The 18,060-nt window shown below is 41.5% G+C and overlaps 2 protein-coding genes across 4 annotated transcripts in view; one reads left to right on the top strand and one right to left on the bottom strand.

Moving 5' to 3' along the window:
• LOC135136717 (3',5'-cyclic-AMP phosphodiesterase, isoforms N/G) overlaps positions 1-18,060 on the top strand; it is a 126,627-nt gene that overhangs the window by 14,880 nt on the left and 93,687 nt on the right. The window contains exon 1 of one of the 3 annotated variants that reach the window (XM_064066156.1): positions 16,397-16,574. The exons of the other annotated variants lie outside the window; for them this stretch is intronic. Within the exon in view, the coding sequence (XP_063922226.1) occupies positions 16,486-16,574 (89 nt within the window). The 5' untranslated portion in view covers positions 16,397-16,485. Of the gene's footprint in view, positions 1-16,396; positions 16,575-18,060 lie in introns of those variants that run through there. 3 annotated transcript variants of the gene reach the window in all.
• Positions 1-18,060, bottom strand: part of LOC135136720 (5-hydroxytryptamine receptor-like) — a 278,029-nt gene that overhangs the window by 230,224 nt on the left and 29,745 nt on the right. The gene's annotated exons all lie outside the window — the stretch shown is intronic.

Here is an 18,060-nt window from a genome sequence, read left to right as displayed (position 1 = left end):
TAAAAAGTACAAGGTTTACCGATTCTATTCCGGGTTCAATTTTGATAATAAAAACAAAACATAATTAAATAAAGAAATAGCGGTACTGAATCAGCTTTATACATCTATTCGTCGTTGACGATGGTGTTTGTTTTTGGAGGGACGTGGGATAGTGTTAGCTTAGGCGATAAATTCAGTGTCATCGTGGTTTAGGACCGCTGCTTTATGAGGTTTTTTATGGGCAGTATCGGATGGCGAGCTTTTATCAAAAAATTAAAGGTAAAAGTTTCGTCAGATGTTCATACGAACAACTAAAATGCGAAACTGACAAGTTATTAAATCTTTTAATCTATACCTACTAGTAAGTTGTAAGTCATTTTGACAACGAATGACAGAATCCCGTACAAATGCGCATTTCCAGTACCTCGTAGAGGAGAAACTTAAAATACAATAAACATGTTTGTGGTAGAAATTTCCCGGAATTACCAGCCATGCTTCCGTCGGCACTGATTGAAGGAAACGAAGTGGCACATTCTAAAAAAAATCATTTCACTTCCGAACAAAACGCATTCGAGCCGACGTCTTCATCCCCTCTAACCCTCTTCTTTATCTAGACGCCTCGAATCGAAATCATCCCCTATTCAATCCGGCTAGCTTCTCGACAAACTCCAGATTTCGTAAATCAAAATTCGGACCCCGTTGTTTTATTCATTTCTGGACGACGTACTTGTTTATTGAGAGCCGTACGGGAAGTTCTGTCCCTCGCGAATTCTCGCGATTAGCGTCAATTAGGGGTTGCATGGACGCATGCGCTCATTTGCGGTCGAAAAAAGTGCCGGCTCGACGGTGTGTATTTTATTTATAAAGCGTCCACTTCGGTTATAGACAGACACCTATCTGATCCTGTATTGATTGCAGGACTACCAGGTTCAAGGATCTACACGATGGGGCTATTAGTGACGAAAGGGATCGCGCAAGTGCACCCATTTTATGGATCTAATTTTGAAACCGAATTTTTTCGCTCTTTCGGTGTTATTAACACGTGAATCTTTTTTGACATGATGGCTGTTTATTTGACTTCTAGAGGCACTCTATCGTTTTTGATAAATTGCTTGCATAATTGTGCCTCCCAACATTTGTTTTATTGATTAAATGTGATACTGATGGACATGCGACATTAACATGTGACACGTTAATTTTGAATGGAAGTGTATTATAGCAATAACAAAAAGGGAATAATTGGGTGAATATCGCTCGATCCTTATCTCGAGTTGATGTTTCTATATATACAAACACAGTATTTATATATAGATTTGTATTAGTTGTCATGGCGAAGTACAAGTCTGTATGTGGAGGATCAGATTAAGACGATAAGCCAACGGGCTATGGAAACTGTAGATAGATAATTTGTCTGACATCCAGCTAAAACTTTGATGACGTTATTTCAGAGACAGACGGAAACGGCAGGCAGAAATTTTCGCGTGTTTTTTATCATAATTTTTAAATTTTCTGCTGTTTTCCCGTCGACTCGTTCGCGTCTCGTTCGAACCAATTAATTTTTCATTCTCTATCAAATCTAAACCTAATGAATAAATGGAAGCTCCTCGTCAGAAAACACAATTATTCCCCGCTTTCAAGCCATCGACTGACATTTACTACGGATCACGATTTACGACGTAATTAACAAGTGCGTAAATATTGTACATTTTACACCGTTTGGACGGACTAATTTTATCCGTTGCTACACGAACCTCAACTGTAAAAATTGGTTTAAAGTTATATAGCGAAAACCTTCCGCGTCCCACAAGTGCAATCAAACAAATTAATTTTCTTAAATAAATTAGATTTTGCAAATTTTGTTTTTCTTAGCGTAGGCTCGGAAAGAAAAAATTGAAAAAATCACGTCAAGTCCAGTTCTCGCATCCTCTGCAATTTTAATGACTTACGTGCATCCTATTCCCCGCATCATTATTTCCTCCTAGTTAGTTTTTACAAAGCTTTCAGAAAAAATTAAACCGAATTACGTTCACCTTAAAGCCATTTCCATTATTCACCTACAGTACGAAATTTGGGGCTGTATTTTTGCTACAATTTCATTTCGAATGAATTTGTTGTCATAGAGACGCACGTTTCTATTGTTGGATAAAGCCGCCTCTTGCCGCTGGGACTGGATTTTCTAAACATATCTGTGTCAGTGTAAACTAACTCACATGCTTTAGACTACCGTATAAACATAGAAAGGTCGAGACTGGTGAACTTTGAATTTTGACAAATTCATTATTTAAGGGCGGTGTTAATCTCGGTCGCTCGAGTAAGATCCACAAAATTTAATGGGGTTAAGAGGAGGGAGGAAAGGGTCAGAAGGATGTTTAGTGAGTTGGTAAACATGGTAACATTTATGCGACGTGGTGGTTATTTTACCGTGTCTCGGTTGTTTTTTTTCGTGTTTGGATGATATTTTCTGATAAAGTAAGACACTTCCGTTGGATTGCGTGAAGTCATAATATTTTGCTGTATCATCTAAGTACCCTAATGTACTTGCTTTAAGTTAAGAGCATAATTTATCTATTTTATTATTGTTATTATTTTTATTACTAATATAGGTACATTACCATGGTTGACATTAAGAAAAACGCTAAAATGCTGCATAAAATTTATAAAATTTAGTTCCTTTAGTAAGCAAGTACATTAAAAAACATTTTTTTTATTAAAGCTGCGTGAAAGTCCACTATAGTGAAGTCCATTCAACGTACAGATACCTACTTATGCAATTTTCCACTTGACGACTCGGAAAATTCGCTTCATATGTTGTTAGATTTTTTTCCAAACTAATTGGTTCCTTTTTAAACCATTCCTCTTATATAACGTAAATCTTCCTCCTTGGCTGCGTTCGTTCGTGCCGTTCTCCAATTTTATTTTTCTTTCCCTCTTTACATTTTTTATTGTTATAACATACTTTCTCATTTCCGTAATATTAAGGGGGACGTTCCATCCCTCGCGTCGATATTCAAATCCACTTTTGACGCGAAATTGTCAACGTACGCGGGTTTACGTCGTGCTCAATTTCGAGCAAAAACTGAAAACACACGACGAAGCGTTTGCCATTAATATTCCTCGAGCTGAAAGTGGCCGAAACGGTGCTCTTTGATTATTCCACTTAATTCGTAAATCGGAGTACCTCGTCCCCACCTCACGATGATCCAAGTAAACACGAACACGTCCAGCACCAGAGCTCGGAAAAGTGGAAATTAGATGAATTTTTCATCTCGAAGGGTGATCTCTTTTAATTGTAAATTTCTTGATACGTGTTTCGTAATCAACGTTTTCGTCGGAGCGGATTAATTGGATTGCGATGTTCGTTAGCAATTAAAGAGTACAAGTCATTTTTGTCGCCTTTTCCGAAAATGCCATACGGTTTTCGCAGCCCGAGCTTTTAGCGTCGTCGATTCGCTTTTTAAATACGAGAATCCACAACAAAAGCGCTCATAAAGCTTTAACATTTTAATTCGAACTGGATCATTATTTCTACGTTTTCTCTTGCAAATTATTTAAACAGGCGTGTAAAGCCTGCGAGCTTTTAAAAGCTTCAAGCAAAACAGCAGCAAACTAATTACTACGCCAACTGTATCAGTTTGATTGATCTCTTGTTGTGCTGGAAATATTGTTTTTTATAGCAACAAGTGACGCATTTCGTTTACTTTACCAAGAAAACTACCTCCTGTTGAAGCTGAATAATCATGAGTAATACTCATCCGAGTAAATCGATCCCAATAAAATAACACCCGACAGAGCAAATTTGCGCTACAATCTCTTTAAGAAGAGGCTCTGGGGAGATTCTATTCGCGGTTTAGGATGGTTTTAGGCCGAATTAGCGTATCCCACCTTCGCTAAGTGCACATTCAGACCTATTTACTCGAGGTTTTATGCACGGCGTGCATTAGACCGTCCGCCCATGAACTTTTAGGAAAAGATTACTCGATACACGTTATTATATTATACACGGGTTTTTCTACTTCTTTCCGCGAGCTGAAAGCTTCGCAAGTGCTTGTTTACTTGGGGGAACTCAAGTAAACCACCCTCCTAGCTCAGGGCGAACAATTTTTTACACATTAATATTTCTCGTGATTAAAATGCGCCCCTGAAAAGGTCAGTATGCAAAAGAGGGTCGCTTTAATAATTTAGTTATAATACAAATTTGGTACCATACACTTAACATACTTACCGTTTAATGAGGTCGCTTTTAATTTAATGAACCTTTGGTTTGGAATTTAGTAAATCCATCTGTAAGTTTAGCTTTAACTCTCTGTCGCGGTTTCAAAATTTCACGTCCCTTCTGGTTGAGGTTAGTTTTAATCTACACTTGTAAAAACCGTAGTGAAAACTTTACGATGTAATACATAGCTGAGTCTTATGGATAGTTCTGTTCTTCAGCGGATTTGAGTTCTTGTTGGCGGTGGCAGCACCTGAGTCACGCAGTCTGTTTTTCATCTTGCAGCAGACAACCGGTGCGATCACAAATCTTACACGCCTAAAATTCTCGTCGTTCAAGCTTTACGTTTATTTCTTCGACGTAACTGTCGCACTTAACCAAATCCTTCCTCGACAACGTGCTTGGAGTGTTATTCAACCCGAAGGGCATACAATCGAATCGATAACCCTCCGTAACGACAACAAAACGGGTTGACGTCCTGGCGATTTGATTTTTAGAGCTGCGATTTTCGATATTTCAACAATCGGTTGTGTCGTGCCAACCGGAAGCGAATTTGAGAGCTTACAGAATCTGTAAACAAGCAAAATCCCGCTTCCAAGCCGAATCCGGACACGCATCGCCTTGATTAAAACGCACAAAGTGGAAAAAGTACAAATTAATTTAGAAAAAGTTAGCACGCATCAGGCCCGCGGGTTGACGACAATTAGTTTTCTAATTAAAGTAATTCGAATTGCTCGCGGGAGGAAGACGGGTCTACATAAATATACCAGCGTCTATTTTTTTTGCGGCCAAGGAAAAATAATTTAATATTCTTCGCGAGATTTAAGTCAATCCTCGTTTTGTGAAATCTCCCTATGTTGTAGCGATTTTAATTATGCGCCGGGAACAACGATAATCTCGCGACGACATAAATTCTATTACGTTGGTACGTAGTTAAAAATTTCTAATCCGTGCACGCGTACGGCTTTAATTTTGCCTCCTTTTGTGCAGACGGGAATTGGAGACACAGAAAAATCGAACCAATTTCATCGCGTACCGCCGATGCTGAAATATTAATAACAGCAATAATTTTTCCCATGAAAACCCACAATTCTTGGATGAATTTATTTATAAAGCAATAAAGAGGAGAGAGATTGCTCGTAACTCACCGCCAAAATATTTATAATTCAACCTTAGATGCCCCTGCTTAATCGTTAACGATATTAATAACCCCTTCAGGTCTGCGTATTCGTTCCAGCAGCCCCGCGAAACTTTATACTCGGCGCTGGCTGCCTACTGCATCGATCACGACCAATCGCGACGTCACTCGAGGGATGGCACCGAACGCCACCTATGAGACGATAGCCAAATCGCTAGTGAGGGCACAATCCATTAGCGATATCGGTACCAGCTTTTCGTGCGCTCGTTTCGTTAAAATTGATGACAGAGGACGCTGTCGACAATATTTTGCAGATTTCTCTGTTCGGGGCGCCTAATTTAGGCCATCATTGAGCTATTATTATCAACAGGCAGTAAACAACACTCCAACACGATGACGTCAATCGATTCGTTATATTCGTAATTTATCGGTAATTGGCCTCGTCTGTTTGAATTAAGGGGAACGAAACATTTATCGTCGCGGTTGGCTCGTCCATCGGTTCTCCGGTTTGCATTTTTTATCTCTCGTTGTTTACTATGATACGCGCGAAAAGGGGACGTGCAAGAAGGTCAAGTACCACCACCGGTTCACTCCGTTTCGTTGGTAGGGGGCGAGCAACAGGCTGTAGAGAGAGATCAATAAAACTACCGCCGCCACGGCCTACCCTATTTCGTTCAAGTGACGGACTCTCTAATTCGGTATCACTTTTTTTAGGTGCAGCTTTTGTGACTTGTTTTGGTGGCAGCGCGCGTTGGGAAATGCTCCAAATTAAGCCACATTTTAAATCTCGAACCCCTTCTGTTTTTTACTGGAAAGAATAACATCGTTAATGGGAATAATTTCATTTGTTTACACGGGGTCGTAATTAAAATTACAAACGCTCTGGACGCTCGATGGTCCGGAAAAGTTGCCTCAACTTTATGTTCCGCTTTTTATTATTTATTTACGTTGCTAGGTGGAATTTTCGCCCAAAGGTGGCGCTTGCGGTGCCCGCACGCTAAAGTGACTAGATCTATTTTTACATTTAAGAAGTAACCTATGTGTTAGACAAGGGCACTACGAGAATAGTATTTTCTTTAACGTATGCTTGGTACCAACATCGCATCTGTCAAAAAAAAAAAAACTTTTCGCCTAGAATGCTAATGACAATGCTATGATAGTAACAAAAAATACCTGCCAAAAACCCGCAAAATAAAAAGAGTACATACATTTCTATTCAAAAAATTCACAAAAAATGCCACACATGTGAGATTCAGTCACATTACCACAGGCCAGTAAGGGATGTTGAGTGAAACGGAGAGGCGAGATGTTGATATCGAAAATAATGTTTGTGTACTTTCGGCCAAAAACAGTGGTTTTCCAAATTTAGGCTCAAGGCGAATCAAAGACGAACCAATGTTTTGCAGTATGACAAGTTTTTTTTTTTTGACAACCATTTCTAATGTTGCTCTCCCTTCCCGTCAACTGAAAGTAAATACTAAAATTATCGTCTGCGAATGTTCTCGTAAAATTTTGGCAACAGACGAATGCTGGAGTTTCACTAACACGAGGGTGCGTCTACGTCCTTGTTACTATGCGAGATCGTTCGTTCAGCAGGGGAAGCAACCCCGTGTCGTCTGATTAGTCTGCAGCGAATTGTGTCGCATGGGTGGTCCACAGGTGGATGGGGCGATAGCGTTATCGCAGAAGGCGCTGCTCCGATTCCGCTCCACTTGCTCCGTTTCTGAGAATCCCTCTACGTCTCGTTGCATATGAAACAGGATAAACGTCGCTCCGCGTTCTGACAGGATCACGTCGACCGTTTTAATTAAAAAACACCCCTCTATGGAATATTTTAATTGACGTAAGGTGCGTCCCACACTCCCGAATACCCATCCCAAGTTGGCGCAAAGGGAAAAAGAGACGCGTCCCAGATTTCACATTGACAATACGAAGGATATTTCAGATGCGTTCGGGGAATTCTGCTTTATTTCTCGAGAGGATGCGACGAAGTTTTGTCGAAGATGTTTTTTTCTGGTGTTGTTGTGGGATGAATATTAAGAGCGAATGGTCGATTTGGAATTGCTGAAAAGGAGTGTTTTCCCTTTTGTGATGAGCGGTTTTAATAAATGGACAATGCGCGTCAGGGCGAGCAACGAAGAGGGTGAATTGAGCGATTTTTTTTTGGAGGATGTTGAACGGTGTGATAACTGCGGAAATGGATCGCAGTGGCGGCGTGTGGCTGCTCAGAGATAATAGAGAAGTTTTCGATGGGTTCGTCATTGAAAACTAGAACTTCTTAACCTCTTGTCAGGTTCGGCATTCGTAAAAATGAGAAAGATCACCATGTTTCTGCAAAGAAGAACGTTGCTTCTTTTAATTGGTGACCGACCCAAACACATCGAACTGATCGCGTTTGCCAACAATTAAATTTGTATAGATTTTAGTAATAATTATAGAAGTACGACATTTGGACATTTTTGTTTGTTCCATCGACGAAGAGAAACATTACCAAAAACAGATACCAAATCCATCTTCCTGAGTTAGACGATGTGGAGTTTAAAACACAGTTTTTGAGTCAGTCCCGTACGAACCGCCGCTGAATGATCGCAATTCCTTATAAACGGAGAGACGGGTGGATCTCTCTGCATTCAAAAGCGTTGCGCTTCGATTTAGTTCCAGCGCGGATGGCGATTATCTCGGGTTTAATTTAAAGATGGTCTATCCAGAATTTATGGCATCTAAATTTAAAGATGCGTTGCATTCATAAAATGACGTCAAAATTACCGCAAATAAACGAACACGCCCATATTTCAGCTCACTATTACTTGTTTAATCTCGGAATAGATTCCTCTCATGTGGAAAGTACTTAGCGTCAAAATAACGTATTTCCGACGTAAATTTAAACATTCTATTTACCCGACAAACCAGTTTTTCGAAATATCAGTGCAGCATTTTGTCGCTGCGATGTCACTAATCGCATCGCGTGCAATTTGTCGTCACGACAACCCCGAAGAAATCTACCCTCAGGAATCACTAACGTGGAGTGCAAATTCGGATGGTAGTTGTTTCGGTCTGATAATTCACCAGTCGGCTTTGTCGCAGGTGGCTGTGCAATTTGCGTCGGTTTTCCTCAGCCAGCTCTGACCTTCCTATAAGCAAGCAACTTAATTTCTGCGAGATTAAATCCAGGCAGCGAATTTCTTCTTTCCCAATGTTTAATAAATTTAATATCCCGAAACGACGATACGAGCGCGATCGCGCGATTGCCTTCAAAAACACTCTTTATTTAAGGTGGCCGAATAATTGGCACACCTGTCGCATCAAACGGGACGGGTTCATGAGTCGTAAACGTTGAGAACGCGTAGCGCACGTTTTGGCTAACGAGCGCTGCTGTACGAGCAAGACTGTCGATCCACAAAAATAAAGTTTACGATATGAAGTATCATACCTACTTTAGGTGAATGGTGTAAGGTAGAAAGAGCAAGTATGTTTGTTGGTAACCGGAAGTCGTATCGACGGTGCTGAGGGCGATATAATTGTGTCGTAACCTTCTCCAGGAGTAAAACTAATGGTCCTTCCTTTCGACTTGGTCCTTTTTTTCGGGAAAATTTATGTATGTTAATTTCCCTATGGCATCGCTTTTTTCCAAAGATTGCGTTTAAAAATTCACGACCTTAAAAATACGTCGCGTTGTTCTCGTGTCCCCTATCGTTAATCAGACTAGGGAAGAATTTATCCTCGACCCTCGAAATCGTTCCGTGCACACCTTCAACTGTGACCGTAACAGCAAAAATTCAGAACGGGCCGTGGCACGGTTTAGTAAAACCCAATCATCAGTATCATCATCATTAGCATTTTTACAAAATAATGAAAAACAAACAAACTTGCACTCTTGCCCCGATGCCGACGAGGGTAATTTTTCAAAGGGTAACTTATCTGAACTCTCCGATGGTGGTTGTTTTTTTTATATATTTGGGGAGAATAAGACAGATCCATCAATCATGTGTCGTTTTAATGAAGATGGACTGACGGCTTATTGTGGCCCGGATTGGGCTCGGCATGTGTTGGCTATAGGTTGCGGCACATAGAAAGGCCTTTTTTATCCACCCTCGAATCAGAGCAAACTTGTTCAAATTGAATCGCCCCAGGATGAAAAATATAAATATGTGAAAGATGGTAATGGGAGCTTTACTGAATTGACCCAAATGCGGCTCGGGGAGTAATGCAGTCCAAACATTTTTCGGTTTATATTTCGAAATACGGTGGGATTCCCGACCACTTTTTCCTTCGGGATTCCTCCACTCATCTTTCCTTATCTCTTCTCGACACCTCATGTGTCTGACGTTCCGATCACCGGAAAGATTCCGCGTCTACACTTACTCAGTCTCGTTGTATTACCTGCGCCGTCCCGGTTCGATTCGTTATGATTGTTCATGTAATGCAGCCCGGAGCTACGAATGAGAGTCTATCGAGTCCGTGTAAATAATTCGGCTCGTCGAAGCCTCGCCAGAATCGTTTCTCCAATTTCCATCCAGGGTGGCGTTGTTATTATCATTGCCTCCGGTGAGGGTTTAATTTAAAATTAGACCGGTAGAAGATGTCTCTGGCCATGTTATTTTCAAAGGTTGGCAGCGTCATGTCATGGATTGATCGATGAGAGAGGAGGCGATGCTGGGCGCATGTACCAGGGCCTCATTTCCTCTTTCTCGTCAACATATTTCTCGTTTCACACTCTTTGAATTTCCACACCGTGTCTATCAAAAGCCTCTGGTTTCATTTATAGAGGTGTAAATAAACGCTTTGTTGTGGAATTTTCGCGCTACAAAGATGAAACAGAGATGGCGTTGCGACCCGTATCGGTATCGCAAAAGAAGAGAAATATTTTGGTATTGAGAGGGTGATCGAAGACGTGTGCCCGGAGCAACCGAACTCGGCCTATCACAATAGAAGAACCACGTTGGAAACAGAAAGCGAAATCCACGTTGCACCCACCGTATGTACACAAGCAAAATGCTAATTTTATTGTCGATAGTAAAAATGATTAAAGCCATGCTCCAACACTACGGCGCTCATCGATAATATTTTCCCGATGTCGATAACAATGAAGCCGACGTATCCATTGTGGCTGCGTGTCTGGAATTTTAAGCGAGTCGCCGCTTGCCGATACGATATATTTTCGTGGTTGCTCCGTTCCAAGAGCTTTCATCTCGACCCACATATCACGAAAACAGCTTCCGCGAGCTTTAATAACAAAGTGTTATTATCCAAGTCCATTATGCCAACATTAGAATCATTCCCAATACACGAACAAACTTTGTTTTTCATTCCCTGTACAAACACCGTTATTAAATCGGATAAGAAAACTATTCGAGGGGACTTTCGCCGGGGGTTGTTCGCTCGTAAGGCGTTACGTAAACACGAACACGAGAGAAAGCACTTAAAAAATAACTCTGTTCGATACAATCCGGCGTGGCGCAGTCGGTAGGATTCGATTTCACGTTAATTAAAACTGAAGACTTTCGTAATGTCAATTTGTAATTGCTTGTTTAATTGTTTTCGAAGAAATATCCTCGGAATTGATTCTGTTTCGTGCGATTTATCGCGCATACACTAATTACACTTTATGATGCGAGAAATGGCGAACTCGGGCCATCAGAGTCTTTCATTAATTTTCGTCTGGTGCCGGTTACGTTGTTCTTTCGTTTGTTCAGCAAGTTGCGATAAATCGCTGGCATTAAACGAGATTGATAATGTTACTTTAAGAGATTTTTTTCTAACGTGAAAAAGTGGAGATTTGTGTTTCAACACTTCGTATACGCTGTTTTACATTCAATAAACACGCGTAAGTGATTATTTATGGACATTTCAGGGACACTAATGTCGGAGAGTTTTTCTCGCTTTCCAGAAATAAACGTAAACGTTGCGATAAATCGAAAGGTATTCAAACTGACGAGGCGATGCAGGATTTATCGCCATAATGACCGATTCTGATTGTGTGTAGACAAGGGGGTCGCTCTAATCTTGAGATAATGTAATGATGGAGATAACTTGTTTAAAAACATACCAACCCGTCTTAATAAACGTTTCTGCTGTCTTTTGTAAGTTAGCAGAATTTTCGCAAAAATTTGTGCTCTTCGTTATTAGCGGACAGCTTGTGTAGGTATTCTTATCGGCAATTACACCATCGCTTTGCTCAATTGGGTTCTGTAAAATTTACAAAACGGGAGACAACTTGCCGAGCTTTTGCTATTTTCAAACACGTATAACGCTTTTTACATAAGAAACAAATAATTTACAGAATGTTCCTTTTCTAGTTTATTTACGGAATTTTAATATCCTAGTTTGCCGAGTGCTCGAAGGACCCGGACCGAGCGAACTGTTGAAGCCATATCTGCACTGTTTTTATTCAACTGGTCAAATACTTTCTACACCTATCGATTTATTCTCTCGCATGTGGTTCCGCACCAGCGACGGTGACCTTACCCTATAAATCAACGTAACGAAAATTATTAAATTGACGGATTTACTGCGCTTTTAAGCGTTTCAATTGTGATGTTGTGACGACAATGCGGTTATTGTGCGGAGAGCAATTTACTTTGCACGGTCTGTCAATTGTCGTTTGCGTCCGACTTATTTGCGATAAATATTTATGTGTCGGGCCGATCGTTTAAATGTGTATTGCGCATCGATTACCGGCTATAGCGCAAAAGCTCAAATATTAGCACAAGCCGAGGAATTAGCAGGAAGGGTGAAAACGTTTAATTTATTTATGAAGAGTGTTCGGAATAAAAATCGGACATTAGCGCTTTTTTTTCTTCTGTTTTTTTCCCGAACGCGACGAACAAATAAAGTGGATGCGACGAACACTTAAAAAAGGGAAGAAGTTGTTTACTTGCCTAAGAAACTCAATTTTAAAAGTAAATATATTCGCACTTTATCCTGCGAAAAGGATATCATTATGAGGATGCGACGTCGCACAGGATAGACTTAATTGATATTCAGGCCATTCCGGTGCGAAATTTATTGTCGGGCATAACATAAGCATCTTTCTGGCAAGCCCCTCTCATATTAAAAACGCCAAGATATATTTCTTCCATAAACTGAGATATTGTTGGTTGCATTGAAAGAATACCACCAGAAATTGTTGTCGCATGAGAATTTTAAAACTCCAAAATAGTCCAGAAGTAATCCAAATGGAATTGCAATTGAATTTATTATTTCGAGACGAAAAGAGCTGAAAGATACTCGTATGTGGCAACTTGTCGACGTGAACGGCTAAGCGAACAGGGATGATTTCGAGGGATTTTTTTTTGAAAGGATAGCGCTCACTGGATATGAATAATACACAAAAGGAACAAGTAAGTCGTCTTATGGTCGGTCTGGAGGAAAAAAAAAAAGACTAACCCTATCAGACATGTTCGTTCGGAGGTTCGGATATATAACGTTCGACATTCATATGTGATTTCATGTGTAAGGCTACGAAGGGAGGTTTACAAGCTCAACTATATTATTTAGCAATAACGCCCGCTACAGAAAGCGTCAAGAATTGATATTTCATTCATCAACGGGAAGAGAAAACGCTCGAAGTTTGTTCAACGAAGATTTTGCGGGAAAAAGTTGTTCCGTAGTTATTGCGATACTGTTGTGGGACTTCTGCTTTTCGTTACCACGTTATTTGAGAGTTGGACGACGAAAGTTTTGCTTAAATAGCGATTCTGTCTGTGAAGGAAATTTAAAAAATATTGTGACAGCAGACGTCGAGGCAGAGGTGCTGATACCATGAGATGACGATTTGAAACGAACTTGACCGCGAGATATGTAGAAACCATACTACATATCTGGGCACCGAGTGGATTCCCAGGTGGGGTGCTTTTGGCTGGTGACACAGCCTGTATGGTAAACGCCTTGAAAAGGCCGTCCTAGCTGATCAACACTCGACGGTGGCGATCTGTGCTTTTTCCGCATTGATCGCTACGGTGCCCTTGAGAAAGGGCCGAACTCCGTAAGCTTGTACATATATTTAGTCCTATTCTGGATAACTTTGCGTCTTCAGCCCAGCGGGAGTTTTGGGCTATAGAAAAACAGATGCGTTTCCTTTTTTATATTTAGGCTTGGAATCTTAGAGACCAGGCCTGCACTAAGATGTCCGGTTTTGGGGCCAGTTAATCTACTAATAACGTTAATTTCGCCACCATCATCTACAAGATAGTCTTCCGCAGAAAGTTGCATTTTCCATTCATTTGGCATAGCCGTGGTCTTGCAATGGCCACTAGGTGAATTGATGGGCGTACGATGCGGATGACGTAAACGTGGCGGCGGTGGCGGCGCCTCGAGCATAATCAACAAACGTAGGGAATCAACATAAATCATGAAACGAGGGCGACGCGACGGGGGCGGCCGGGGGCAAGAGAAAAATTATCCTCTGACCCGAAAGAGAAAGGACGAAACCGCGTTATCGGATTAAGTTCAGGACTGATGGAACAAATCTCATTGTGTGGAGGTCATAATTAATTCCATGACCTTAACGAAGTAGGAACCTCCCTACTTTCTTTGGGTTTTCGGAATTAGCAGTTAATGACTACAAGCGGAAAACTTGGAACAAATAATTAACATTCAGGGTAATAATAATTTGAGAAGTGATGTTCTGCAGCAATCGGGCAACTATCTTCGGGGTAGAGTTGAAACGACGCTTTTTGTTTTTGCTTGAGTCGAAAGGATTGGAGACCAATATCGGTTGTGTTTGGTTTGTGGAATAGCATGCAGGCTATTTGTTCGTGGATTCCTACGACATAACAAGTTTTATGATATGATAACTTGCCAAGGTAACAAGCGTAACAAATATGTAATTTATGATTGTCTTACGTAACAGAAAAAATATCGGCCTTCTTTTCTCGCCGAATTATTCGTAATGGATAATAGCGTCCCAGTACCTACTATTCGAGAGGGGCAGAATTTTTGGCTGACATCACTGCTAAACATGAGGGCAAACATCTTTGTGAGATATATGTATATTAGTCATCAACATTTACACAAATCAGCCCGGTTTCTTATAGAAATTGAAATTGTTCAAGTCGAAGGAAATTAATACATTTAAAAAAAATCATGTTCTAGGAATATGGTAAACAATCGACATCAATCAGTCAAAAAATCCTTTATATTTACTCATCTGCCTGGTAAAAGTCACAAAAAATGTATGTCTAGGTGATAATTACAAATCTAGTCCTTTTACGGCCCCAATCACGTCCATGAAGTGTCACTTTTTGTACTGAAATGGTAAAACTTTTTTTTTGGATTCACTTGTCACCACTTGTCACTTTTGGCTAAAAAGCCAAAAGCGCCGTTCTTTGACCTCCACCTTTAATGAATAACGTTATGAAACATGACAGTACCAATTTGTTGTTAGTAGAGGAGCAAAGTAGCACTTGGTTTTTATCAAATCTGCAGAGCTTTTTCTCCAACAACGAAAAATTATTTTCTAACCTCAAAACCATTTCCCTAACCAAGTATTTTTCTGTATGGTCGCAAAAGTTCTTTATGGCCTTGATACACAAATAAGTATTTCTCAAAATTCAAGCAATTTTTCTACGCTAAGACGTGTTTTAATTTTGTACAAGTGGCCGCGTGGCGCGACTCTTGAATGCCATTTTAAATAATAAATCTTGTATATTTACCACATTTTATATTAGTTTATTTTTTAATTAATTTTTGTATTAGGAAAGGAAAGTTAACTGCGTTCGTTTAGTTTGCACAAACCGGCGCTTTGTCGTATGGACTCGTAACACGATCGGCGCAAGCGATATTGAGTTCCCGCTAATATGCAATTATTTGATGTGTTTAAATTTTTTATTATTAGTTGATATATTGCTTAAAACTTTACTGGATTCGAATTTTAATAAAAGTCGATTCTGGGCAAAATCAGCTTTTAACGCCAATGAAAATATGTACATAATAATAGTAACAATAATAATCAATGCATATCATTATTTGGTCTTAGTACCCGTAATGATAGAAGTCTTGCCTGAATGCCGGTCATTTCCGGGTCAGTGGTGGGTCTTAATAAAAAATCGATTTAAAATTAATTAGAAAGATCTATTAAGTAGATAGTATTGTCAGTCAATTTCAATGCGGTTTTGCGTTCGTTGTTGTTCTCTGTGCTTCGGCATTGTTATTGCAATTATTATTATTAACATCAGCTGTCGACTGCACCTCGCACACCTGATCTCCCCGTTCAAGATTAACCGAACATAACCCGAAGCTGGTAAACATCCCTCTCGCCGCGGTCGTGCATCGACGCTTTGTACGCGTCCGGACGGAGGGGAGTAGAGCGCCACTGCCGGCGTCGTTTAGTACTAGTCCAGCTGTTCGACGCGGCGCGTCAGGCGCCTCTCTCTCTGTCTCCCAAAAAGAAAAACACCAAGAGAACGACGGCAGAATAATCGCGATGGTCCGTGTGGAAGGCCCCTCGGCCGCCATGTGACCTGGTTGTCCGATATCGTGTCGTCTCCGGTGTGACATAACCTCAACTCCGGCGATGCGGGGGTGACTCCGGGCGCCGGAGCGCGGCCGACGCGGCCTTGTCGTCCCTCCTACGGCGGAGGCAGCGAAGGCGGCTCAGTTCGGTGCACGTGGCCGACACGGGCGCGCCGACCGTCGAGTGAAGGAAGTCGGGAGGGAGGCAACAGGTGCAGTGATGTCCTGGTGAACAACCACTCCGGCTAGCCAAGTGCCGTCCTCGGGGCGATGCTGTCCTGGTGAACAAGCCGGCGGCGCTCAGGTCAGCTCGGGTCCTCTGGTCCGCGCGTGATGTTGTCCTGGTGAGCGGGTGCGAACTGTGGTCACGCTGGTCGGGGTCTGGAAGTGCTGCTTGCCTTGGTGCGGCCCGGCCGAGGGCAAGGCGGCCCCCCCTTCCCCGCCAGTCCCGCCCCTGGAGAGCCCCGTCCGAGCGCGCCAGCCGTCGCCGCATCTGCAGGACATCGCCGAGGAGGAGTCGTTCGAGGACGCCGACGAGGAGCAGGCCACGCTGCAACCGCTCCAAAACCGCCTGAGTTACAAGAACAAGAGGCGAAATGTGCAGTCGCCGTCGCCGACGCTCTCAGTGAAGGCGCGGAAGTCGCAGCGGACGCGATCGGTCACGAGCACCACGTCCAGCGAGGGCTCGTCGACGACTACGGTGAGGATGCAAGCCGAACAAGGGTCCATCGGGGAACTGCAGAAGTACCACAACAGGTATCTGAGGAACAGGAGGCACACGCTCGCCAACGTTCGGTAAGACAACAAAGATCATTCGTTATTATGTTGTTGTTGTTGTTATGCAATTGGCGGTGACGCACGCCGAGGTCTAATCAGCGGGTAGAACGAGGTAATTGCGGCTAGAGATGGGAACGATGCGAAGGATTTTTCGGGAACGACGACGGCGAGAATCGGAAAAAAAAAAGGAATCGCGGCAGTAGCCCGGGAGTACTCTAGGTGCGATTTGCTAAACGTACATACGCAGATTGATGATAAACAGACAACATATCAATCAGTCGAGCTCGTATGCTTCCCCACGTATCTGTTTTATGGTTATCTTTCATCTTGCTTTAAAAGTTGAGGGGGTTTACTCACAGCCACCTGTTACGAACATAGTGGGGGGAAACGTCGGCAATTTTAGACTCCCGGGTGAAATTTTTTTTAATTGTCGTCTACAAAACGTAGCTGAGTCGCCTCCCTTTTATTTTATTCCATTCCTTTCCGATATTGCGTGATGACGAAAGAACGTTTTTGGTTTTTTCTAGTCGGAATTATTGAAAAGTTTAGCGGTAAATGATCAACGTTATTGTAAAGTTACATATGTCGTCGGCCTCTCATGAACAAAAAAAATTAGCCTTTCTTACGTAATTAAAAGTTACATAAGAATTAAAGATATTTGGTCGCACAAGACGTAGGTACCTACATAACATCGCTTATTTGATTGTTTCTTGTTTATCTTTTTATTCTCTAAACTTAGGTCCTTCTTGATCTACTACTCTTGAATTTATGAATTTAATCCACTATCAACGTACTGACAGGTGCCAGAGTTTTCAGTAAATTACCGGCGATACTAAAGGCCAGCAAACAAAAATATGGAACCGGTAAAAATACATATTTCGAAAATCTTTCATCGCGACCATTTGAATTTCCTCTAAAAGTTACTGTTTCAAGATACGGGGCTGGTTTGTTTGATGTTATCTTTTTTAAGTTGCACCAACCAAAAGATAAGGTCGGCAGTTGACTTTTGAATCTGACGTACCTACTTAAAAATTTTGTTTGCGAAAAACGAGATTTATTGCTCAGCAGCAAGCCGTTTTTCGGCAGAAACGTATCTGGCTCGATGAGATTCAAGTAATGAAGGAGCGGCGTTAGTGGGCACTACGTACGAGGACCGTTAATTTAGATATTAATAACGTTGCTTTATAACAAAGTCATGCGATCATCAATTTTTTTTAAACATACATGTACATGTACGTTGGTAGTTAACCGTCCATTTTCCAATTCAGTTTCATTAAGTTGCAGATGCAAGCTTGACCCGTCGCGTTCGCATCAAACTTTCGCAACTTCTAAACTCTTCAAAGTCAATTTCGTACGTCGTGAGTCGTCAGTTTTAGTTGAATAGATAATGGTGCTAGCCGATGTGGCGCAACAAGTTAATTATCGCAACTGCTGATAAATAGCCGCGACACATCTCCCAGCACAGAACGGAAGCATGAGGGGAGTCTAGCGTCAAGATTTATAG

The sequence above is a fragment of the Zophobas morio genome, unplaced genomic scaffold (genome assembly GCF_036711695.1).
Source record: "Zophobas morio isolate AGI-343-1 ecotype UQ-CSIRO unplaced genomic scaffold, CSIRO_AGI_Zmor_V1 ptg000026l, whole genome shotgun sequence".
Classification (NCBI taxonomy): domain Eukaryota; kingdom Metazoa; phylum Arthropoda; class Insecta; order Coleoptera; family Tenebrionidae; genus Zophobas; species Zophobas morio.
The sequence above is the reverse complement of the archived record's forward strand: the minus strand, read 5'-3'. Positions and strand labels throughout refer to the sequence as shown.